General features: G+C 34.8%; 1 protein-coding gene across 1 annotated transcript in view; it reads right to left on the bottom strand.

Moving 5' to 3' along the window:
* CFAP47 (cilia and flagella associated protein 47) overlaps positions 1 to 26,805 on the bottom strand; it is a 489,073-nt gene that overhangs the window by 95,756 nt on the left and 366,512 nt on the right. Inside the window, 6 exon segments of the mRNA XM_029240167.1 lie at positions 7,053 to 7,209; positions 11,093 to 11,197; positions 15,150 to 15,258; positions 18,363 to 18,538; positions 23,437 to 23,562; positions 23,636 to 23,648. Of these exon segments, the coding sequence (XP_029096000.1) occupies positions 7,053 to 7,209; positions 11,093 to 11,197; positions 15,150 to 15,258; positions 18,363 to 18,538; positions 23,437 to 23,562; positions 23,636 to 23,648 (686 nt within the window).

Here is a 26,805-nt window from a genome sequence, read left to right as displayed (position 1 = left end):
ATTAAATATGATAATGTGATGGGGATTTGAAAACAATAAATGCTGAAATATAAAAGATTTAAAAAATCCATGTATCTGTACTCGTACTTAAAAATAAAAAGAGTTGGGGGGGAGGAGAGAAGCAGAGAAAAAGCTATTTTCTTTAATTTAAAAATCTCAGCTAATAAAAAATAGCAAGGATAATGGACATAATAATTAATACTGGTAGCATATCTGAAAGGATACTAAAACCATCAAACAAAGGGTTGTAAGGGAAGAGGTTATTCACATTGTCTCAAATTATCACCCCCCTCAAATTATTTATTAGTTATAAAGGGAAAAGATAATCTTTACAATATAAAGATCTGGCAGACACAATCTTAACCAAGTGATTAACTTAGTATCCCCACTAATGGGATTTTGTGTCTCCGGATGTGTTGCAATGAGAAGTACACGATATGTGATATTCTTACCAAAATGTTTAATCTGAATTGAATAATGAAGAAACAAAGATAAGGTAAATCAAAGTACGTCAATGCAGTGTAACATTATGGAGCTGTAAATATACTTAGGTAGTTTTTTATGTCTTAATATATATATGACTTCCAAGATATGCAATATGAAATAAAGACAAAGAAATTTTTGTACAGAAAAAAAAAAGAAATCCATAACATGCAATATTCTACAAGACAACTGGCCTGGACTCTCCAAAATACCAATATCATAAAAGACAAAACAAGGTAGAAGGGAATTTTTAGATTAAATGAGATGTAAGAGATTGGAAACCAAATGTAATGAATAATCCTTGATTGAATCCCAGACTGGAAAAAAGATAACATTTTTAAAAGTTATAAGGAACATTTTTGGGACAATTGGAAAAGTTTTACTGTGGATATTTAATATTTTAAAAATATTAATGTATCTAGGTTAAATCTTAGTGTATGATAATGGCATTGCAATTATGTTGGAGAAAGTCCTTTTTCTAAGGCCATACATACTTTAGAGACGAAATTATATGTCTACAGATAGAGATAGGATATAAAGCAAGTTCCCCAAAAGTTAACAATTGATGAAATAGATGAATCTGTATGAAAAATATAGGACTATTCATTGTACTATGCTCTTCTGTAGGTGTGACATTTTTCAAAATAAAAAGTTGTGTTTTGTGGGGAGGGGACTAAAGACTAAATGCAAAAAAAAAAATTCCTATAGCTTTAATTAAATGGAAGTACATTTTGTTATCTTTAAAATGGGATTTGTGCAAGTTGAACTACTGCGTCATGGGGGAAACATTATAAATTATAGTTAATTCTTTATGGAAAGGAGATAAGCTTTACTGACATTAAATATATGAGGTGACGATGCTATATGTAAATATTTCACAAGTAAATATGCATACATTGAAGTGAATGCTGAAAAATATTTACTAATTGAGGTGTATGATATTAAAATATATTTCAAGACCATTGTGTAAAGAGCAATATTTCTGAAAGTGCTGTCTTCTGACAACCTACATTGGAATAACTTGTGATGGTAGGGGCTTACCCCAGACATAATGAATCAGAATAACTGTGAACCTGAGAATCTAAATTTTGATAAGTTTCCAATTACTGCTTACTGAATTTTGAAAGCTACTAAGTGAGAAAAAAGGAATTCCAAATATTAAGGTTCCCAAAGAGTATCTAAAAATAATTAAAGTAATTATAAGCAAGTTGAGTCTCAGATTACTTGTCTGAAAAGTGGCTATAACAATAATCTCACATCTACTTTTCCATAGTATGAGTGTTAGCTATTTGTTATGAGCAAACTAAGACAAATAATCCAATGAAACTAAGGTATAAATAGACTGTTATATATTTGATACTCCAACTTTCCTGCCCACCAATCTCAAATCTCCCAGTGATGTTTATTAATTCAAATATTTAAATAGACTATCTGAATTTGGGAGAGATTTTGAGAGCGTGGGACTTTTTCTTACACCTATTTATCTCTCTTATGTATTAAGCTATGCACACCTTGACTGGCAATGTACAATGATCACTACATATTTAACATAAATATTTATTCAACTCTGGAGGTACTTCAGATAAGATTCAGGGGCCTCCAAGGGCAAGATTTTCATAAACTAATTCAAACATGTGAAATCAAATGCACTGGGTATTGCCTCTCCACATCCCGTAAGTGTGATTAACTTATCGTAACTGTGTTATATTGTTTGCTTTATTACTATATTACTAGTGAACACCATGGTCATAATCAACCTGAGTCAACAACAATTCAACAGAGTACCTTGTTTATATTTTATCAACCCTCAAAATGGAAGTTGATATTTGTAAAACTAATATGTTAACTGGTATGCACACCTTTATCCCTGCTGTTATTCTGTTTTGCTCTTCAATAAAACTACTAATGTCTGGAAAAGAATCCACTTATACTTAAACATTTGAATCAAATCACTAATATTGCATTTAAATTTGTATTAAGTAAAAGGTCAAATAATCTCAAGACTACAGCTACTTTAACAGAAATAATCAAAACAACTACTCTGCATACATCTATTACTGCTTCATTCATTTATGCAACTTTTAGGTATATAACCTATAGTGATATTTCACAAGTAGAATACCACACAAAATCAAAATACAATGTGTATAAATTTTTGTGTGTACGTATATCCCACACATGAGGTAGCTTTGAAATGTGCGTATGACAGTTTTCAGCACAAAACAGATGCTCAATAAACAGTGACTGAATATTCAACTCCTGCTTTATCAATATACATGCCGACACTGAAATACTCATTTAGTTAGAAGCAAATCTATGAGTTAATATAACCCCTGCCATTAGCAAGCATATAAAGTAGCAGGTGTGGAATATGGTTATATGAACAAGGGCACACACATACATATAATAGAGATGGGTCCTTAAATTCTTAATGTATACACTGGGCCCTAATTTCTAATGTTTCAACTCAGATGCTTGCTTCCCACTCACAGCTACCTTCCCTGTTTCCACTTTTACTTCCAGCTAAGTAGGAAAGAAACTTAAGAGTAGGGGGCTGGGGTGGAGGGCATAATTACTGACGAGAGAGGATTGTGGGAATTGAGTCCATGGATACCAGTCACTGAGGAAGGGAACATGTCCTGGCCGAATAAGGCAGCCAAGATGGGAAATCCAAACATATGTGAGCTAGGGTCTGATGGCAATGTTAAAAAGAGAAAGGAGAGTCCTGAAGAGCTGAAAAAATGTGAAATGAGTGGTAGTCAGGGGCATTTCTTGAGGTCCTTTAATAGGATGCAGGGAGGCCTCTTTCCCTGAGATCTGGGGGGAGGAAGCAAAAAGAAGGGCAAGTGCCTTTCTTTAGAGGCTTATCAGTATGGGGCTTTTATTTTTTTATTTATTTTTTTAAAATTTATTTTATTGAAGTATAGTTGATTTACAATGTTGTGTTAATTTCTGCTGTACAGCACAGTGATTCAGTTATACGTATATATACATTCTTTTTCATATTCTTTTCCATTATGGCTTATCACAGGATACTGAATATACTTCCCTGTGCTATACGGTAGGACCTTGTTGTTTATCCATTCTATATATAATAGTTTGCATCTGCTAATCCAGTATGGGGCTTTTAAAGCACCATCTGTAAGCAGACAACTTAGAAAGACAGTGAGGTGGTCCTGGAGAAGATGAGTTCAAGAACCTGTTCCATCACTTACCCACTGCATGGTTTTAGGAAATTTCTAAGCCTCAGGTTCCACACTGAAAAAACCTCCAAGAGTCTTTTTGTAAAGATTGGGTATAGTCACATTTATAGAGCTTAAGTGTGGTACACAGTGGATGCATAACAAATCCTAGTTTTCTACGCTATTTGAAAGCTTTTCTGTAGCATTCTGGTCCTCATGGGACTCATTAATGGTGTGCTTTGGACACATCTCTAGTATTCTCCAGGTGTTTAGGCCATCTCCTCTCTAGCCTCCCTATCTCATTACTTTTTTAAGTTGGCATAGATTCAGATATGAATAGATCCCTCAAATATAATCTTTTTGATACCTTGCCTTGCATAATGGTCAACTGAAAGAATGTATAGACAACACACAGTAGAATTAAAAGATTAAATAGAATTTAATTAAAGATAATAAATAGATTATTTGAATATCAAAGGGCAATATATCTGAGAGAAGTGATTAAAATGAAAACAGCCAAGATAGCAGAAGAAAAGACGTTAGAGAATTGGGCAATATAAAAGTTTTGATGATGAGTTTACAATTCTAAAAATGTTGCCTTCTTGGAAAAACAGTGACTTTTGAAAGATATCTTCATCTATATATCTTAAATATCTATAAAGTCTGTCTGTCTGTCTATCTATCTGAAAGAGAGATGAGGAATGCAGGATCTGAAATACTGTGGGATCTCTCACACGCATCAACTACTCTCTTGGGGCTATATTGAGTCTTCCTATCAACCTCCCTAAGGGGATTCTGTGAATTATGTAGCATCTGCAGGAACATTTACATGTTCTTTTGAAAGACAGCAAGGTATTCCATCGTCCTATCATGAAATAATTTTAAGACATTTACAAATATTTAAATGAGAAGGTATTAATGTAGTACTTTCTCTAATGAGTATATTTGGCATATGTGTTAAATATTTTTATTCTTCTTGTCAGTCATATTTCCTTGTGGCCCTTCAACAATTCAGGTCAAATTATGAGGCCAGGTTGCCAAGAAATATGATTACAAGAAGACATGTACATGGTGGCTAGAAAAAAAAATAAGTCCACAAAAGAAAGAAGGAGGAGGTTATGACAGAGTGACAGAGAGACTCCATCACCAAGAAAAGGAAAGGAGGAATCTTTTCATAAACTAATGGAGAAAGTGGAAGAGAGAAAGATATCAGAGGTCAGTGTCTTTCTTATTCCCCAGACTCCATGGGTTGAAGGAAGAAGGGGGAGAACCTGAAAGTCTAAACATTCACCCAAGAGAGTGAGTGTACTTAAAAAAGACTGTTTTAAACTACAAGAGACTAATACATTTTTAATTATCAAGCTTACTGTTTTTTCCTGTTACATAGTAGAAAAAAATTTTGACCAATTAAAGAAAATTAAGAAGCCACAAATTATTTCACAGTTTATTTTAATGTTAAAATATTGACCTAATATGCTTTTATAACACTCTTATAGCTATGCAGCTGCCTTGAAAATTCCATTCCCTGGAAAGTTCCATTAATCAGCCTTGTGTGTTCCCACACCAGGAATTCTAAGCCCTACAACTGGTACAAAGTTTACAAGCACGTATTTTCTTGGCGCCTACCTAAATTTGTGTTTTCCAATTCCAGCCAAATACAATACCTTTTCTATTTGAATTTTGTCAGTTCCACCTTCCTTTCCCTCCAGCAGTTATTTCAACCCACTGTGCCACTCTTCAAATCTCTTACTATATCTCCTTTTCTCAGCAGATGAAAATATAAATCCAACTGCTCTTAATTCCAAAGCCCCTCTACTACCTACAATTTATCTACATTCACATTTGTTTTAGCTTACCTCCACCTGTTCAAAAGTAGAAATGCCCCTGCTGTTCATAGCTCTTCCTTCTAACTCAACCCTGATACCAGTCCTCCCAGAGCCTTGGCCCATCGGTTAAACCCTATGTCCTTTATAGCTTTAACTCTTTCTCAACCCTGGCTTCTTCCTTCTGCTTATATATATGCTCAAGTCTCTTCCACATTAAAATACTGACTTCCTTGAGCCTGCAGTCAAGTTTTACTAAACAGCATGTCTCTCCTTCTCATCATAGCCAGAGTATTCATAAGGGAATTTTACATGAGATGACATTATGTTCTTAATTTTTCTTATTTCATACCACAAGCATGAAGAGATGATCAGGAAAGATGAGAACTCTAACAGGTAAATGACAGTGTTCAGCTTCAGCATTAATAAAAAACAGAAAATTTGCAATGATGATAAGATACAATTTTCCCACAATGAGACTGCTGGAAATTAAGGAGAATGCTGATACTCAGGGCTTACAAGGTTCAAGAAAATAAGTAGTTATGTCTGTAATATACTCCTGATGGCAGCATGAAGTGCAATAGGATAACCATTCAGGAGAATAAATTGGTTACTTATATAAAAAACCTTAACATATGTGTTCCTTTTAGCCCTGAAATTGAACTTTATAAAATGGATCACCGTAGTTGTAGCAGTAGTTGTAATTTTAGTAAAAGTAGTAAAAATAGTTGAAAAGTTAAAATTATTAATGTTCAACATTACATTTAAAATGTGTTTCAGAAAACTTATAATGAGTTGATTTTTATTTCAGACCCACATTATTTGGTCATTTAATACAAAGTGATCAAACATTTCACACAATTGAATTTAAAAACATGCATCTTCAATATGACACGAAGAAAGGAACAAGCTTGGTTGGAGCCAAAATTTAATCTAAATACACTATTTATATAGAAAAGGGGCAAAGGAAACAAAATTAGAACACTGGAATTTTTATAAACTTTGAGGAATAAACATTGGCATATTTGAGTGATATCATAAGAATTGTACAAATTTACTGACTTACATATTCAGGTTTCCAGATAAAATTAGAAGAACTTGACTTGGTATACAGATTCCTAATTTCTGATCCTGGAGTTTAGAGTTGTGATTTTGGCCATGATACTTCATCTCTTACATGTATGCTTTCTCTTTAATAAAATGATGTTGTTGAACTAACAGATCCCTGAAGTGTCCACTACCTCTAAAATGCTTGGACTCTATAATAGAATAAGTGTCATTAATAATTACAAAATGGGCTTCCCTGGTGGCACAGTGGTTAGGAATCCACCTGCCAATGCAGGGGACACGGGTTCAAGCCCTGGCCCGGGCAGATCCCACATGCCGTGGAGCAGCTAAGCCCGTGCACCACAACTACCGAAGCCCGCGCACTGTGCTCCACAATAAGAGAAGCCACTGCAATGAGAAGCCCGCACACCGCAACGAAGACCCAACGCAGCCAAAAATAAATAAATTAAAAAAAATTACAAAATAACATATGTAAAGTAAAAGAAAAACAACTTACCTATTAGTATGATATCGATTAAAACATCTTCTTCGGTGGGATTTTGGAAAGGTATAAGAACAGATGATTGAAGACGAAGGTATGTGGTCATTCTTTCTATTTCTAGAGGCTGGGGGAATAGTCCTATTCCAGAGATGTAGCATATCCATTCTTTAAACTATATAAAGATAAACGTCCATAACATATATGTACTAATTACATACTTTTTATTTGTACCACTTAATAAATATAGTACACATAAAAATTTTGGCAGATAAGTTTTTTGTTAATATTTAACATGCACTGTTTTTATCTTTCCTTCCTTTTCCAAATTCCTTTTGATTTTATTGAAAAATCAATGTGTTTTTACACTGAAAAAAAGGCAAAAGGCCAATGTTCAAATATTAAACATATTTCAATACATACAAGCTTACTGATAACAACATAAAAGAGAAAATTTAATGAAAGCCATGCATTTCTGCCCAAGATTTAAAAAAAAATCAATTTGTCTAACAAACTGGGTACTAAATGCTCTATGAAGTTTCCAAAATATTTATCACAGGAAGGCAAAGAAGGTGAGACACAGATTGCAGTCCCATTAAAAAGAAGTGTATACAACTTATTGCCATATTATTTACGCCCATCATCTAGTACAGTGTATGTTTTATCACATGACATGAAAAAATGGCTCAAAAATTATATGAAGAAGATTGAATGTGGCCATTGTTCTTATCTGTGTTTCATAAGCCTGCAAAGCTCTGTTTGAAAATGTTCCGTTTGTATTCATTTGGAATAAAAGTCCCTTGAGACTCTGTTCTACACCGAACACTTTGCTAATGTTACCGATGAATGACGAGGTCATCAACCAAAAACCAGTGAACAATGTCCTGGTTTATCACCTCTCAAACTACATAGATGTTTCCAAGCTTAAGTTCCAATAAAAAGAGGGAAACTTGCTTTGTTTCCAAAGTAGGATGGGTGGTGACAGGAAATTTATAAAATTCTATCTCAGTAAGTGAGGATGAAAAGGCAAGTTTTATCTGCATATGTCTTCAAATGACTATATTACTTTTAGTTAGAGAGTCTACAAGCATAAATTCACTATATTTTCACTTATGATGTCTGAACTTGATCAAACGTAATTGACTGCCTGGAATCAAATGTCAGGGTTCAATTATAGTAACAACTGTTTTATGTAAATTACTTACTTTTTGGCTATTTTATAAAATAAATCGTGGATGACAGAAATTAGGTTAATTTAAACCACTGGAAATAAGCCAAACTACAAAAACAAGAAGGTCATGTTTTCATGTTTTGCCAAGTGGCCTGGAATACTGGAGGTTCTAAGTTAAACCATTTCCTACCATTCCTAGACACTAGTATCCAACAATTACCCTGGCATTGCTTACATTATCCACCTGGGTTCACAGAGGGAAATTAAAAAGTACCCCAGGGAACATATGCATTAAAAAAAAGGTAACATTTTTAGTCCATCTTCATCTCAAACTTCTTTGAAAGGAGACAGAGTAAAACAATTAAAGATCCAATCTCAATGTTTCTGAAAGAAGAAACAAGTGGAGGTAAAAGATAGTAGATCTGGCTTGCACACTGAGTAGAGCTCAAGGGCATTTGAGCTTGCTAAGAATCAAGAGAGTCTGCCATAGACACAGGCTGCAAGGACCATAGACACATGCTGGGTAATAAAATCACTCTGATTTTATCTCTTTTTCCTTTATTTTCACTGTTCTGACCTTTAGATGCAGTGAGTCCCACATCAAGTATAAATGAAATAAATAATGGCAACTATTTGAAAATAAAAATGAAACGACTGAAAACCAAGAGAAAATCTCAGAACATAATGTTTGATATCAGAGAAGGCCTGTTTATCACATTTGCTGCTTACTATTGTTCCTCTTATCCTGTTATGCAGTAACAATCTCTTTGAGAGATTCTGGTAGCATATTATGAGTTTATGATATTTGCAGTTGTGATGCCCTAACCAAATTAATCTCAGGATTCAAAATCTATACAAACAACTTTAGCCTAAAGTTAGATTTTTTACAATGCAGAGTTCTTCACATGGATACAAACTGGAAACAAATGAAACAAATAATAAACCATAGCCATTTCTTTAAGTTCAGCAAAGAGTCATATTCAGAAATAGTTAAAACTTATCCTACAAGCACTACCACACTAGATTTTTGATTAATCAGCTACTCAGTTGTGTGTGTTAGTTCAGATATATTTATCAGTGAAATCAAGAGAGGGACAGAAATCTGTGTGAGTTTTTCCCTAGTGGTTAACCTAATTGCAAACTTTCAGACTTAGAAAAGTAAGCCCTAAAATTTTCTTCTTAAAAATATCTTCTTTAGATGCCTACACATACATAATATATACTGCATTTTCAAAAGTTCATTCAATTAATACTTTGGGATAAACCAGTTTTGCCTGCAAAGAATGTCAACTAGATGAATTAAAAGAAGAGGAAGACCTGAATTATTCAGGGATAGAAAGGAAAAAAAAAATTAAAGGCAAAAAAATAAAAAGAAAAGGCAAGAAAAACCACAAAGGTTAGGGCAACACATTGAAAAGGTTGAAGCGGTCTGGACTCAGTAGCTAAAAGAATGAATTACTGATTTAAGTCTAACCAGAGATAAAGCCTTGGAGATTTGCTACAACTTGGAAGGAGAGGCTTAGAGTGACTGAAATCAAGCCCCAGTGTTAAAGTGATTGACAAAAAGGTTTGAGTGGATCACTTACTTGTTTGAGTTCTTTTGTATTTGATAAAGATTTTTGAGTTCAGCCTCTAGGCTAGGATTTTCTAAATCTATTAAGATGGAGAACTGATCACTATCCTGCTGATGTGCCAGACCACCTTGAGTAGATATAACTTCCACCAGAAATGCAAGCAACTAAGTTATCTCCAAGAATTAAGATGAAAGGCCTGACCCTGCTATGAAGCAATGATTTAAAAGATGAGCTGTGTTAAAATTATTTTTGTGAAAGAAAATCTCTCTACTATACCTGCCCTTCTTTATGAGAAGGATTACTGGTTTGTCTGTTTTCTTTAATATCTTTGAAAGTCAAGCATACTTCCATAGTATTGCTTCAGGTCATGTATAAGTCAGTAATCATGTAAAAAATTTATTAGCCTCAAAAACTTTTTTCTAAATTACACATTTTGGGGGAAAAAGAGGGTACTTCAGTTACATACAGGCCTTGCACTGACACAGGAACCCCTGTATTATATTTGATTTCACTCCCTCCCAGATGGCAGGATTTTGTAAGCTCCTTGGTGTCCCATAGGATATAAAGTATATACCTCGATTTACTTTACTCCCGCATCAACACCTGAAGAAGTAAAAAATAATAATAACTGTAAAATTTATGAAAATTTTTCATTGGCAGTAAGAGAGTTATGCCTAGGCATTCTGTCAGTAGCTGTAAGAACAGTCATGAAGACAGGCTGAAGCCAGATGTCCTGGGTTCAGGTCTGAGTTCGACCTCCTACTAGCTGCCTGGTCTTAATTTCTGTGTGTCTCATATTCCTGATGCATATAATGGGGTTGGCCATACTTCTTCCATAGGACTCTGGACAATGAATTGAAATAATTCTTAGAATGGCATGTAGCGAGTTTAGAGATACTTAAAAAATATTTTTTTAAATTCTTATTATTCAGATGAAAACAGAGTGAAAAAAATAACACAGTACTTGCAAGATTACATTTTATACAGTTTTATATTTAAGTTCATGAAAATTTGAGTAAGAAAATCCAAGTCAGAAAATTAAATGCTAGCAATTTAGCATTTACATTAAAGTCCTTACATTTTAAATCTGGGTGTATATTCTCTTTCAGTCAAGTGATCTAAGGATTTAAAAATGCCTTCTTAAATGCCTGCACATACATAATGCATACTGTATTTTCAAAAGTTCATTTAAATAATAATTTACAATAAATGTGTTTTGCTTGCAAAGATGTCAAGTGGACAAATTAGATTTACTTGTGTATTGACTTTAAAATTTAATTAACTTGTCTTGGTCCAAGAATACTCTATTGTACCTGAGCACAGTGGAAGGTGACAGAAGTCTGATGACCAGCTCCTCCAAGAGCAGAAGGACGAAAGTGAACAGATATGTCTTTGGTGGAGTGAGGTGGTATGATCAGCTGTGTAAATTAAGAAACAAGAAAGAGAAACAATCAATACTTTTGTTTGAGTCAGCATCTTTGTGCGCTAGGTGTATACCAGGTTGATGTTCATGTGATTAACGTGTTGCCTTATACACATTAACCATTCTCAGTATGCCTGCTTGGGGAATATTGGTGAAACAGCCCATAGTAAACAGTGTTTATTAGTGCTCACACAATGTTCTTCCCCCAGACAATGACCACATCGACCAATAAAAGGAAATCAGGATGAATTTTTTAATCTGAGTTGGAATCCCCAATAATAGAAATGTGCATTTTATTTAAAGAACCCATAGCTTATTATCCATCCCAAAATACATGTCAAACCACTGGGAACCTAACTTGCAGTGTTGGCGAGGTCAAAAGAAATGAACTGAGTCTAAGTGCAGATGTAAGACATGCTTCTTTGTTGTACAATGAAGTTTTTTCTTTGCCCTATTACATAGACCCTCAAAGTGTGACCTACTAGAATAACTTGAGTCTGAAATGTATTAATCTGAGTTACCTCTTTAGAGATTGTGAAAGAAGCTAGAAACTCCATCATAATATAATGAAGGCTTGAAGATCTTAAGTAATCAAAAAGCTACACTGTGAATAATGTAATATTTATTATCAACCCTTATAGAATGACAGAATGAGTGGCACATTTGAGAAGTAAGTCAATTATTTTTTCACTAATGTATTTTGCCAGATAACTTTTGAAAAAGGACACTTGCAATTTGGCAAAGTCATTCAATCTTTGTAGAATACAGCACTTGCTCTTCAATAAACTCTGAAAACGACCATGAAAAAAAAATACAAACTTAATTTTAGAACAGAGTTACCTCCTTATTATACATGTGGCTTATCTACAGCAAATATTTCTTATCTCAGGCTGCATGTCCCTCTGATACTTCATTATCAGTTTTGACATTATCAGTTAATGCATATTTAAGGAGTTCAAATTAATATCAGAATTAACTTTAGCAAAGAAAAAAACCAGAAAAGTTGCAGTTCATATGTTCTTTCAATTTAGCAAATGTGACAAAAATATTTCTCTCCCTCCCCCCATACATATATAAAAGAAATCAACCATTTCATCGGAAAAATGTATAATACTATATTAACTTAGATTTTTAACTCTAGTTCTACCACTGACTAATCATGTGGTTTAAATATTTTAGCCTCTCTGGCCTCAAATTCCTTTTCTATAAATATATGTCAGAGGCATGTGGTGAAAATTGAGGTAGTGTATACAACCAAGCAATAACTCAATTCCTTTATTTCCACCTAAAATTTACTGAAAAATGCATCTCCCCTGGTTTCAGGGAAAAAAAGATAAACACGGTTGGATGGAATTTAACTGTAGCAAACCTACTGGTTTAGTGTAATGGGATATATAAATAATATGTTAAACATACCAGCTTTTGAAACTTAAAAACATTTTATTACAAGCAAGTGTCATCAGGAGTACCAATTCCCATGTTTGAGCTTACACTAGATCCTAGTTCAATAGGGAAAGATATTCTTGCGACAGTTAGGTAAACTGAAATTTGGACAGGATATTAGATGATGGAGGAGACTAATATGCTCTTAAGAAATATAATCTAAAGTATTTACTGTTAAAATAGCATCTACAATTTACCTTTAAATTGAATAGTAAGAAATGTAAGAGAGAAAAGAGAGGAAAAATGTAACAAATTGTTACTATAAGAACCAAGATAGAAGGTATAAGTTTGTGCATTGTATTATTCTTTCCACTTCTGTATCTTTTTGAAATTTCTCATAATATATAGATGGAGGACAGTAAATTTTTAATATCATTATTTGCCTTGATAATCAATCTATGCTTACTTATTGAAGCATTTACACGTAATCATCAATATTTAAAAATCCTTACCTATGTAAACATGAATATTACACAACAAAACCAGGAATAAAGTTATATATACATATCTATATAAAATATATACATATATATATAATATACTTTCCATTTATCATTACCATTAATGTATGTTCCTATTTGTTCTATAACATATAATAGTATTTTTCTCACCTGTAAATTTATTTTTGAGTTGTTTCCAAATATTAAGTTAATTGCATATTCTGTGGTCAATAATATTTGATAAGGGTACAAAAGAATGAATGGACTAGAAAACCGTGGTTGGAAATGTTAAAGCCGAGACCATCTTTTTCATTATGCAACGTTAAGATGGCATCTGTAATACAATGCATTTGTTTTCCCTTGGACCACAGTTTACATTCTCTGTAAAAGTAGTGATACGAAGGATATGAAAACACCACTAATGAGTAATTTCTGTTAAATGTAAACTATAGCCTGAACATCATATTCTGTTTAATTTATGGAAAATATGGTGTTAATACAAACATACATGTATATTTTAAAATAATTTTTCTAAGATTGCACTATATACACCAATTTTAGCAATGTAATACTTAGCGATATCTGATTTGACACATCATGGCAGTTAAGAACTAATTTTATATCATATTAGTTGGCAACCAGTAAGTGACAAGAGACAGGTATTAAAATATAAATAAAGAAATCACATTGTAGATTCGTTAAACAATCATCAAACAGCAAATAGTAAAAGCCTTTTTCTAAATACCATGATTTACTGTGAGGTCCTCTGAAGAAAATAATCTATTGCAATTATCATTTCGAAGTTTACTTGAAAGCAGGGTTTTGGCATTCACTATACATATTTGGTATCGTATGCTTTGGAAATAGAGACAGGGATGCTGAACCTTCAGATCTTGTTTTGCTACTTGGGGGAAGATAAAGTGATTGAGGCCCATTGACTGGCTCTAGTCTCTCCCAGGAATGAAGGAATGAGAAAATGAGGTAGAGAAAAAGAGAGAGAGGCAGAGCTGTCAGCACTGTCTGTGGGGAGGGGGTGATGGGTAGGAACTAAGGAAAAGCTAAAAAGAACTGGCGTCCTGGGACCTGGACACATAGAATAACCATTGAGTCAAATCATATTCCTAAAATGCACCACTTTGGTGGGGACGTTGATAGCTGGGGAGACGCAAGAGGGAGGGTGGGTCTCCTTTGTGGACTCTTCTCACTCCTCTACACTTAAGGGTCAGTGAGGCTTGGGGTTTTCTACTTTTCTATATACACAGATCTCCCCCCCATATACTCCCCAAATTTCAGTTATCATTTTGGTGCAGATGATCCCCCAAGTCTTCATTTCTAGCTTAATATTCTACCCTGAATTTCAGAGCCACATAGCCAATTGCCTATGAATATTCCCTGAATTTATGTTCCTTTGAGATACTCTCCAAACTGTACGTATCTTAAATCAGTGTTCTTAAAATGTGCTCTTTCTCCAGCTGCAGCAGCAGCAAGAGAACTTTTTAGAAAAGCAAATTCTCTGTGCCCCATATACACTACCAAATGTAAAATAGATAGCTAGTGGGAAGCAGCTGCATAGCACAGGGAGATCAGCTCGGTGCTTTGTGACCACCTAGAGGGGTGGGATAAGGAGGGTGGGAGGGAGACTGAGGCAGGATGTATATAGGAAATCTCTGTACGTTTGGCTTAATTTTGCTGTGAACCTAAACTGCTCTAAACAATTGTCTCTTTAAAAAAAAAAAAAAGACCACTCCAATTAAAATCAGAAAAAAAATCATATTATTGGGAAACTATTGCAAAAACTGGTTACCAAAGCGGTCAGGAATAAAGCACAACCAATTTATTTAGGGTTCAGTGAAAATGAGCATGAATCTAGCATATATAATTTCAAAAATTTACATGAACATGATATTGATTTTCTTGATAAATTAAAATTGGCAATGCATGTTATATTTTAAAATTTTAGCATTTGAAGCCTTATTAATAATTCAATTGCTAATACTCCATGGTGTCCCAAAATCAGATTTGGAAAATGTTCTACTAGTGGTAGGGCTTTCTGAATATACTTACCTGTGATCTGTTAATCTCCAGGACAAAATTATCAGGATTACTGTTTGTTGCTTGCAATTCTAAGGTTTCGTGTGTAGGATTATCTAAAGGAATGATCTGAGTGACAAACCTGGAAGGAAGAACAAAGGTAGTAAAGTTGTTCAATGATAATTTCACAAACTTGATGACTATTATGGGTTGAACTGCATCCCCCAAAAAGATATAGTAAAGTTCTAACACCCAGTACCTCAGAATGTGACCTTATTTGGAAACAGGGTCATTGCAGACGTAATTAGTTAAGTTGTGGTCACACTGGAGTAGAGTGGCCCTTAATCCAACATGACTGGTGTCCTTATGAGAAGATGATGTGAAGACACATGAGAAGACCATACGAGAAAGGAGGTAGAGATTGGAATGATACATCTACAACTCAAGGAACACCAAAGATTGCTGGCAAGCACCAGAAGCCAGAAGAGCCAAGGAAGGATTCTCCCTTTTGGGTTTCAGAGGGAGCATGGTCCAGCTGAAACCCTGATTTCAAACTTCTAGCCATTCTAACAAGTGTGAAACAATATCTCAGTGTTTCCATATTGAAAGAGACCCCAACTACACAGAAAAATGTATGAAAATAGAGCCACACCAATGTATATCCTTAAGAATTTTGAGGACATTAGGTACAATTAAAGACCATGAAAACTTCAGAAGAGGAAAAAGACCCACAAGACTAGTTAGAAATACAGTAACTATCAAACATCTTTTAATATTATGCAACTTTAAATTATACACAGTATGACTTAGATAAAAAGTAGTTGTTTTAGAAAAACGTAAAGAACAACAAGAACTTGAAAGAAAAAAAGGCTAGCACTTTTAGGTAGAATGAAAAAAAACATGACTGTAAAATTGGTTGAGCCAAATATTTTCACAACACTGACTTATATTTATTAACAATTGTATATATATATATATAGTTTATAGTTTTATATATATATAGTTTTCACACATTGGTATATATTTAAAACAAGAAAAACTTAAATCTAGAAATAAATTTGTAAATAACTTGTAGCAGACACTGTCGGTGCTCCACCTAGTTTCCTGCCTCCATCCTCCAACTCCCGCATGCTTGCTGTTCATCTTCCACCTGAGACTTTCAGATGATTGCCTTGGGATCCTGAAGTCCTCAGCCCTAGAGCAGAAGTGGCTGGGAGTTTATAGCTCATCCAGAGGAAGCTTATACTGCCTAGTATGGGAGTTCAAAAGCCCAGAATCTTGGCATCGAGACAAGACAAACTCTGAGATGTGATTTATGCTCCAAAGCTTTCCACAGCAACAGATAAAGTCTGGGACAGTACCTGCAATCACATCCTTGCTTAGCTTCTTCCCTTTGCTTATTCTGCTTCCCTTGTTCTCTTACTAATTTTTCCTACTGGGATCACACCTCCTTAATAAATCACTTGCAGTGATGTTTTGGCTCAAGATCTGGCACTGGGAGACTTGAACACTCTTTTGGTGTGCTGAGGGAGAGACATTAATGAGAAGGCACTGATTTGCCCACTGGTACACATACTCTTTAAAAGCAGGAAATGTGACTTGATTATCCCTATGCATCAGCGCCAAACTTGACCCCAGACATGTACTAGGAACTCAATCACCTAAATATAAAGGTCATATTTCAAGGGCATATGGTATTAACCAAATGACCAAGTATTCTCAATTGCCCAATGCTTACCCTCTGCTTTGCCTTGACCAAACTTTAGTCAGCTTTCTATCTTTCCCATAGGCCCCTGAATTCTGCTTGTCCCCAAGCATGAGCAAGCACCAAAAAAGTAGAATGTGCCTCCCTTCTGGGCTTCTCTTGGGAATCAACTGACCATGGCAAAGCCCTTTTTCCTATCAGTCCCCACTGGTCATTTTCCCTTCCTTGTCCAGCTTTCCCTCCAAAGATTCTGCTTATTTCTGCTTGCCCCTTCTTTAGCCTATAAAAGAAAAAGCTTGCTCGGTTTGATATTGAGTAGCTTGTAGATTTCTGAGAGGGGAATGTTCTCTGAATTGCAATAGTACCCTGCCAACTATTTCAATAGTCCCTTTTCCTCCCTTGCAATAATCATTTTGAATAAAAGCCTCTCCTTACTAAGTCCTGACTTGTTTTTCTTTTCACACAAGTTTTCCACAAGGTTGTTTAAATATCAAACCTCCCTGGAGAAGAAAATCAATTACTAAAAACATATTTATGTCTTATTTTAAAATACTAAATGCATTATAACAATATTCTTTTAGATAAACATTTTTTTCTTCCATGAAATAATTTTATCTATTAAATAGAACTTACTTTCCAAGGTCACAATGTATTTCTGTGTCTTTTAATGGATGCTGACAAAAAAAATCCAAGATTCAGTCTGTGTTCACAAAGCCTCTATAGTCACAATGCAGAGAGGAGACAAGCCCACGTTTCTAATGGTAATCTAGCAAAATAGGGTCTTGTATATACATTATGGTCTTAATTTTCATGCTTCACATTATAAAAATGTTTATCCTTTAAAATTTCACAAATATATTTATTTATTCATCATTCATTAAAATAAGAATTATTCTAACTCTGAAAGAGCATATAAACTAGCAAAAGACATTTTCATGGCGTAATGGAATGCATCGTACACACCAATACTAAGTACAGTCTTTAAAACTATAACAATTGGATATTACTGTTAAAACAAAGAAAGTTGACTATTTTACTATAAACTGAGTTAATCGTGAGCATAGAGGCCATGTGTTTGTGTGTGTGTGTGAGAATACATAGTGCAAAGTTTTTCATAATTATGCCATAAGAACACTCGTCATTGCACTGTTAATATATGTGTGTATGTGATTTGCATTTAATTGAGAATATAAGATATAAATGAATTTTTATCATGAAAATTGAAAGTTTAACCCCTAGTCCTTACAGAATCATTTTCATTTGGTGCAACCCAGAAAAATATGGTTAACAAAAAGTGAAGTGAAAGAGAGTATACAGGGGCAATTTAGGAATTATTTAACTTGATATTCTAATAAATAATATCTTTGCATTAAAGAAAACAATTGTAATTCTAAATTAGTATATTTTACCAATGAATGGTATTAAACAAAGCTAAAACTATGAGCGAGTGTAATCTCAATGATTATACCATGCAAAGAAATAATTTTAAAGGTTAATTTCAAAGGATCAGCAATAAGTATAATGCCACACTCAAACCATACCTTTGTTCTCTATAGCCTGTAGTCGCTGGAGAATACCGTACAACACAGTTGAGAGAATCTAGTGGAAATAGTACAAGTTCCTTGAGTCCACTAACGGCAGCACTCGATAACTGCACATCTAAGTGAATAATTTTCTCTTCTGGATTAAAGAGACGTATTTCAATACAAACACTCTCCTAGAATTACATAAGAAATATAAAATTAGCTCTTAGCATCAGCATAGAGTCATTGTCCTATGGAAGCCATAAAACAATGGCCAAATGTATAAAAGTTTATTTTTCTCCTTGACCCACTACTGAATGTACCTCACTCTCTTTTAATCTCTTATATATTTTCTTCGTTTATCCTTGCTAAATGGTGACAATATTTTTTTCAACAACAAATGGTCCAAGAGATCCACCTAGCTAAATGCTAAGGAAACTGCAAAATTACATTTAAAATATATTTGTCTTCAGTACCATTATTATTATGAGGTCTGTCTGTCAATGTTTCTTCTTGCTGTGGTACTCAGACTTATCATCCGTAGGGGTTGCTAAAACATGGGTTACTGGCCCTCTTCCTCAAAGATTCTGATTCAGTACATCTGGGATGGGGCCCGAAAATTTATCTTTCTAAAAAGCTGTGGCTGCTTCTGCTGATTCCGAGGATACACTTTAAGTAGCTCTGTACATTAGTAGCAAATTCTAGAGACAATCTGAACTAAGAGGTCAAATTATGCTGATGACATGACTACCTTCCTGTTTAGATTCCTCCCTTCTGTAAGGTTTCTCCTGTCCTACATCCCGGGCTACATCCACTCAGCCATGGAAGGCACACTTCACATTCCAAGACATTTCCTGATTCTCATTCTGATCCATTCTGGCTAATGACTTATATCTTTTTTTTTTTTTTTTTTTTTTTGCGGTACGTGGGCCTTTTTTTGTGTGTGCTACGCGGGCCTCTCACTGTTGTGGCCTCTCCCGTTGTGGAGCACAGGCTCCGGACGCGCAGGCTCAGTGGCCATGGCTCACGGGCCCAGCCGCTCCACGGCATGTGGGATCTTCCCAGACCGGGGCACAAACCCGTGTCCCTTGCACTGGCAGGCGGACTCTCAACCACTGCGCCACCAGGGAAGCCCACTTATATCTTTTTTCTAAAAATTTTCTTGAAGTATAGTTGATTTACAATGTTGTGTTAATTTCTGCTGTAAAGTAATTCAGTTATACATATATTATTTTTCATATTCTTTTCCATTATGGTTTATCACAGGATATTGAATATAGTTTCCTGTGCTATACAGTAGGACCTTGTTGTTCATCCATCCTGTATATAATATTTTGCATCTGCTAATCCCAAACTCCCAATCCATCCCTCTCCCATCCCTCCTCCCCTTGGCAACCACAAATCTGTTCTCTGTGTAGTGACTTATATCTTACCCCATTACAGCCATGATCTCCACTACAGTAAAAGCCATTAGTTGAAGGAAATGTGTCAAAGGTGATTAAATAGACAGGACATATCTCAATCTTAACAAAGACCAATTGTCTATAATGTCTTAACCTAATTAAATGGAGAATGTTGGACATTTTAGTCATAATTTAAAGTTTGGTAATGGATGTACTTTGGGACATGGAGCTATTTTGAAATTTATCAAATCACATTAAAGGAGCTGGTGGGGACAGGTGGTGATGGGGAGAGAGTTATTCACACAACGTATCTTCAAGATAGACATTACAGCTTTGTCCATGAACAAGCATTTGCTTGATTACCTCTGTATAAATAAATGAGTGGATAAGTATTATATTTTAGGGGGATGGAAAAAGCATTTAGTGTGGTGAACATCATCTGGCAAGGAAAGATGGAAATCAAGAATATACACAAGTTTATAATTACTAGATGAGAGAAGATATCATTTACTACAAATCAGATTTAATTATGAATGCAATTGAAAATGGCCATCTACAATAGTTTCAGGAGATATTAGAATCATGGATTCCTAAAATAAATGGCCATTAAATTCCTACAGTAAAATATCCATGCTCATAATTATAAAGAAGGAAAAATAAGATATAACATGCGAAAAACTCAACAGTGGCATTACATCACAAAATTTACTATTTCTTAGGCAACCTGACATATTTTATAAGACTGTTACAGAACACAGACTCCTAGGAAGTTTCTGAGGGTCAAGCAAATCAACAACTAACCCAAAGGAATATGCCATGATAACAAATAACAACCACCATATATTAGCCTAGAAACTTTGCCCAGGTCTTTGGACAGAAAATTGAAATGAGACATTTCAGACTAGATATGTGTCCTGGTCTATTACTCAAATTTCTTCAGAGGAAGTGTCAGTTTAAGACACTGCTATAGCTTCCTTTTTTTTTTTTTTTAAATTTTTGGCTGCATTGGGTCTTCATTGCTGCGCACGGGCTTTCTCTAGTTGTGGTGAGCAGGGGCTACTCTTTGTTGTGGTGCGCGGGTTTCTCATTGTGGTGGCTTCTCTTGTTGCGGAACACGGGCTCTAGGCACACGGGCTTCAGTAGTTGTGGCATATGGGCTCAGTGTTGTGGCTTGCGGGCTGCAGAGCGCAGGCTCAGTAGTTGTGATACATGGGCTTTGCTGCTCTGTGGCACGTGGGATCTTCCCGGAGCAGGGCTCGAACCCGTGTTCCCTGCATTGGCAGGCAGATTCTTAACCACTGCGCCACCAAGGAAGTACTATAGCTTCTTCAAAGTAGTAAAAATGCTAAGATCTAAACCACTGATTATCACAGTAATTCATTTCTATATCACCATCAGCTCATCTACACATACTACTGAAAAGGAAGTTTCACAAAACAGTCCCTACTCTTACCACATGTGATTTCTATGATCTATTCTATTCTACTCTACTCTATTCTAGTCATCTCTTTAAAAAATAATGCTCATTTTTACCCAGTCACATTTTGAGACCTATACATTGAAAAACTCTGGTCTAAAAAGGAAAAAAGTACTGGAATATGGAATTGCTTTATGTCTTATCACATGTAAACTATGAATACAAAATAAAACAAAACCACTTTAAAGCTATTGTTTCCTCTGTGAACTACAAGCCATATAACAGAAGCATGCTTTGTGTTACAAATGTGTGATGACATTCTACACAGTTGGCCAAATCTCTTGGGAAATGTGGATGGCAGCTAAGGGGCACCTCTGTCACAGCTCCTCCTTGACACATCCATTGCAAGCATCACTACCTGATCATTTCACTCTTATCCAGTAGGACTGGATGCCCCCTCAAAATTCTTCACAGAGCAGCCTTCCAGAGAGCAATCATCAATTGCTTACAAGCACTAAGTACCACTGCAGTCACTGGAGAATCCCTGCAACCAAATTCTCTGGAGTCTTGAAAATAGCAACAGACTCAATAGAAATGAATATTTCATTATACTAAAATGACTGAAGTTTCCAATTGATTGTTCTGTACTCCTCCCATGGTAAAATATATGTCAAATTTAACTACAATATTATAAAAAATAATTTCTAACTTTCATTATGGCTTGAATATTATTTTCTTCAAAGTTTAAACAGATAAAAATCCCTAAATGATACCTTTCATATATGGTATTATATAAATAATTTCTATTAAATATCCATCTGCCAAAATAATGTCACGCCAACCCCAGTTCACGCCGCCAACCCCAGTCCTGGCGGCGTGTCCTGATAAAGAGATAACTATTGTACTCAAGCAAAATTTGCCGCCTCAAAATGTCTCTTTGGCATGTGGATTATTTCAAACTGAAACCAATCAAAGCCCAAAAGACTCAGGAAGGAACTCTGACCTTCCCCCTAACTGCCTAAAAGAATGTAGAGAGAGGACGTATTCCAGGAAGGGAGCTATCACCATAGACTAGCGTGAACTAGGTGTGTAGACAGGAGGAACCTAGCAAAGTCTGTTTGTTAAAATTTCTCTCTGTGCCCCATTGTCTCTGCATGGCCCAGCAAATACTTATTTACCAAACATTTGCTTTTCTATCTTCATGTGAATGTCCTTCCTCCTCTGAGAAGTTCCAAAACACTAACCCTAACATCCTCTTTTGCCTATAGCTAAAGATGTAAGCGGTCTCATAATTAAAGCTATGTCATTTAAAAATAATCTTTAATAAAGATTTTATTCTGCAGTGATAAAAGGGTCACGGAAATAGGACATTTTCACTGAGTGAAATGATCCTATCATCATCCAATTAAATAATTTTCTAGGTAGAAGAGAAAGCTTTTGCAAGTGGCACTTGAGTGCATTTCAATAGTTTAACCATCCATTTTCTATGCCTCAATGGAGATTTACCCAGAGATTAGGTGAGCAAATAATTGATTTACAGACAGAAATAATTTATTTTCCGTTGGAGCAAAAGTTGAAGATTCTAAATAATCATTCTATGAAGAAATTCATCTGCATATTTAAAAATGAAAATAACCATTATTTATCATAAGTTTAAATATTTGATTTAAATAAATGAGTACTAACAATAATTGAAAGTTAATTAAATCAAATTAAAATGCAATTAACAACAATTAATATTGTCCTCATATTTTATTTAAATGAAGACTCAATATTTGACTTTATCAAATAATTCTGGACATGGATTTAGTAATACTTTAATAATTCACATAAGACAATCCTATTCTTTGTCAGTATTATTTAAAACCCCAAATCTATGCCAGTTGCTCGAAATATATTTCAGAGTGAAAGGCCTGCTACAGAAACCAGGAAGAATCAATACTGAAAGAGTCCAGAGAGCACAGTCCTGCTTTTATCAGATGTGTGAGGAAAGCATGTAGGCTAAGGCTAATTTTGCTCTAGTAATTCTTGAGACATGCAGGTAAAATGCTTATCGGGGCAGCCACTATGATACCACTGAACTAAAAGATGTTTTCTATAAGCATTTAAGGTACATTTTACTGGATTTAAAATAAAATTGCTGTAATTTGAATAATTTATCCCAAAATGCTCATTTAATATAGATATTTTTTAGGAATAGCAATTTAGGTTTACAATAAATGCCCCAACTGTTTGCGAAAAGGAGTCTATGAACAATTAATGGGGTTCTTACCAGAGCAATACATTTCACTTCAATAGTGTTTAAGGGTGGTCCAGGAGCACTATGGATTTCAAGATAATACCAGATTTGTAAACTGCTAATAGCATTATCTGAAAAAAGAAAAAAAACATAGGACATCTTAATTTAGGTTTCAGAAAACCATATTTAACATACAAATTTGAGAAACATGAATTAGATATCATTTTCAAACTCTTTCTGATGGACTCATTTGTCAAGAGAGCTGTGAGGAAGGTGAAAAGCTGATTTCATCACAGTTTGTGAGCAATAAGAGAAGCCCCAGCCTGCATGGCCATGAGAATGGGCTGTGAAAGCTCCCTGCCTCATGCCTGCCCCATAACTCACTAAGTTCCCCACAAAAATAAGAGTGTTTTACTTTTAAGGATTAATATTTCAAAAGAAATAACTAATCTTTCCCCCTTAATTCCCAAAGTATTCACATATTATACGCAGAAATACCTAACTATGGTATTACAATATACAAGACTACATTTCTAGTACCATAAAAATTTAGCCTAAGGAAAAAATCAGAAATAGTTTATGAAATTTCTGGGTTTTTGGGAGTGTGAAAGAGGATCCTAGCAATTTAGCCCAAAAAAAGCTGAAATGGGTATGGACTGTTAAAAAAAAAAAAAGAAGGAGGAGGAAAAAAAGGAGAAGGCGGGGAGGGGGAAAAGAAAAAGAAGAAGAAAGAAAGAACAGGCCCAAGGTGGAGCCACTTGCCTCTGGGACAGTAAACCAAGACTTAACTTCAGTTTCAACCTCTCCCAGGAATGGACTTTTTGCAATTTCCTGGTCAGCTCTAGTGAGGTAAACTTGCCTGAAACAATCCTTTCTTTTGTCCTGCTAATAACCTCCTTGTCCATACCCCACCCCCTCCGCCAGCGTTTCTATAAAACCTGGGAGTAGCTTTCTATTTGCTAGATGGGATGCCGTCTGATTAATGAATTGATGAATCAGGCCAATTAGATCTTCATATTTACTCAGCTGAATTTTGTTTTTTAACAGGACTAAGCGGTGAGAAAGTAATGTTTACATCTGGGTTTTCCAACTCTTTTTTTTAAAAAAACAGGCCTTTCTGCTGCCAGTGATGTCCAAAATCACACCCTTAAATCCTGAAACCAGAACCCTGGTCAACCATAAAAGCCCTGTGTAGCAGGGTTTGTACTGGCATCAAACCCACATGTTTTCTATTTGTTCTCATCTGCTCAGCTTCTCACTTTGATATTCTTTATTCTCCAATGTTGAGCTAGATTACAGTTTAAGATGACCTTCAGTTTCAGTTAATTGTTTGCATATCATATCAGTATTGTCAAGTTTTAAAGATTCCAAGAACTGCAATGCTTGATTAACTTACTTAGGTAAATCACTAAGCCTCTCTGGGCCTTAATTTCCTTATCTATGAAATAAGGGGCCCAGACCAGTGCAGTTCTCAGACTCTCTCTTCTGAAAAAGTGTTTTGTTTTGCACTGCATTGCAATGCATTGCATTGTATTATGTTGAATTGTTGAATTACATTGAATATATTGAATTGTATTGCATGGCTCAAATAATTGGCTCAGTAAGTCCAAAATCTGCAGGTTAGTCCAGCAGGTTGGAGACCCAGGGAAGAGTTGGAGTTCAAGTCCAAAGGCAGTCTACGGGTAGAATTCCTTTTTGCTCTGCAGAGGTCAGTCTTTGTTCTATTAAGACCTTCAACTGGTTAGGTAAGACCCACGCACATTATGGAGGGCAACCTTCTTTGAACGTCTAAAGATTTAAATGTAATTCTCATACAAAATCACCTTTACAAAAACATCCAGAATAATGTTTAACCTAATATCTGGGCACCATGACCCACCCAAGGTGACACATAAAATTAACAATCACGGGGACAAGAACACCTCCTATTTGTAATTGCTGTGTCTATCACATAAGGTAGTATTGTGATGAAGCTAATTTAATTCCTACAGAGCTAAAAATATACAATGAATATGAATTTATTGGTGAGAGTGGGATTAGTGATAATTTATTAATGAGATGAACAACAAAAATAATAATTATTAAACTTTGCTTACCTACAAGCTTTAAACATATTAAAACTTTTTTTTCTAATTCTAAAATTAGGAGTATTCACTATATCAATTTAAGAAATTACTGAAAAACTTTAGAAACTAAAAATTATTCACCATCTCATGACCAAGAGTACTTATTTTTTTGTATAAAATTTCAAGAGTAATATATCAATAAAGACATAGATATATATATACATATATAAATACACTGGGATATACACATATATAATTAATAGATCCATATATATGTGTGCATTTGTATATACACATTTCTATCATTTAGAGAATATTCACTATTAAATTTAAGTTCATTACTAGTCATTAGGGAAATGCAAATTAAAACCACAATGAGATATCACACTTGTTAGAATGGCCATGATCAAAGAGACAAGAGATAACAAACGCTGGCTTGGATGTGGAGAAAAGGGAACCCTTGTGCACTGTTGGTGGGACTGTAAATTCATATGGCCATTATACAAAACAGTCTGGAGGATCATCATAAAATTAAAAATAGAACTACCATACGATCCAGCAATCTCACTTCTGGGAATATATCCAAAGGAAATGAAAACACTAACTGGAAAAGATATCTGTATCTTCCTGTTCAAAGCAGCATTATTTACAATAGCCAAAACATGGGAACAACCTAAGTGTCATCAACGAATGAATGGATAAAGACGTTATAGTATATTCAATGGAATCTTATTCAGCCATTAAAAAACAAGGAAATCCTACCATGTGTGACAACGTGGATGGACTATGAAGGCATTATGCTAAGTGAAATAAGTCAGATAGAGGAGAAAAAATACTGTATGATCTCATTTATATGCGTAGTCTAAAATAAACAAACAAAACAATAACAAAAACCCCAAACTCATAGAAAAAGAGATCAGACGTGTGGTTACCAGAGGCAGAGGGTAGGGGTAGGGGGAAATGAAGGAAGGTGGTCTAAAGGTATAAACTTTCAGTTGTAAGATAAATAAGTACTAGGGATGTAATGTACAGCATGATGACTGTAGTTAACACTGCTGTATGATACATAGGAAAGTTAAGAGAGTAAATTCTAAGAGTTCTCTTCATAAGTAGAAAATTGTTTTTTCTTTTTTCTTTCTTTTCTTTTTATTGTATCTATATGAGAAGATGGACGTTAGCGGAACCCATTATGGTAAGCATTTCACAATATGTGTAAATCAAACCATCAAGCTGTACACCTTAAACTTATACAGTGATGTATGACAATTATTTTTCAATAAAAATGGAAAAAAATTTATGGGCAGGTAATACCTATTCAAAAACATTTTAAATCGAG

The sequence above is a fragment of the Monodon monoceros genome, unplaced genomic scaffold (assembly GCF_005190385.1).
Source record: "Monodon monoceros isolate NGI ecotype Baffin Bay Population unplaced genomic scaffold, NGI_Narwhal_1 Super_Scaffold_22, whole genome shotgun sequence".
NCBI classification, from domain to species: domain Eukaryota; kingdom Metazoa; phylum Chordata; class Mammalia; order Artiodactyla; family Monodontidae; genus Monodon; species Monodon monoceros.
This window is presented reverse-complemented; position numbering and strand designations above follow the sequence as displayed.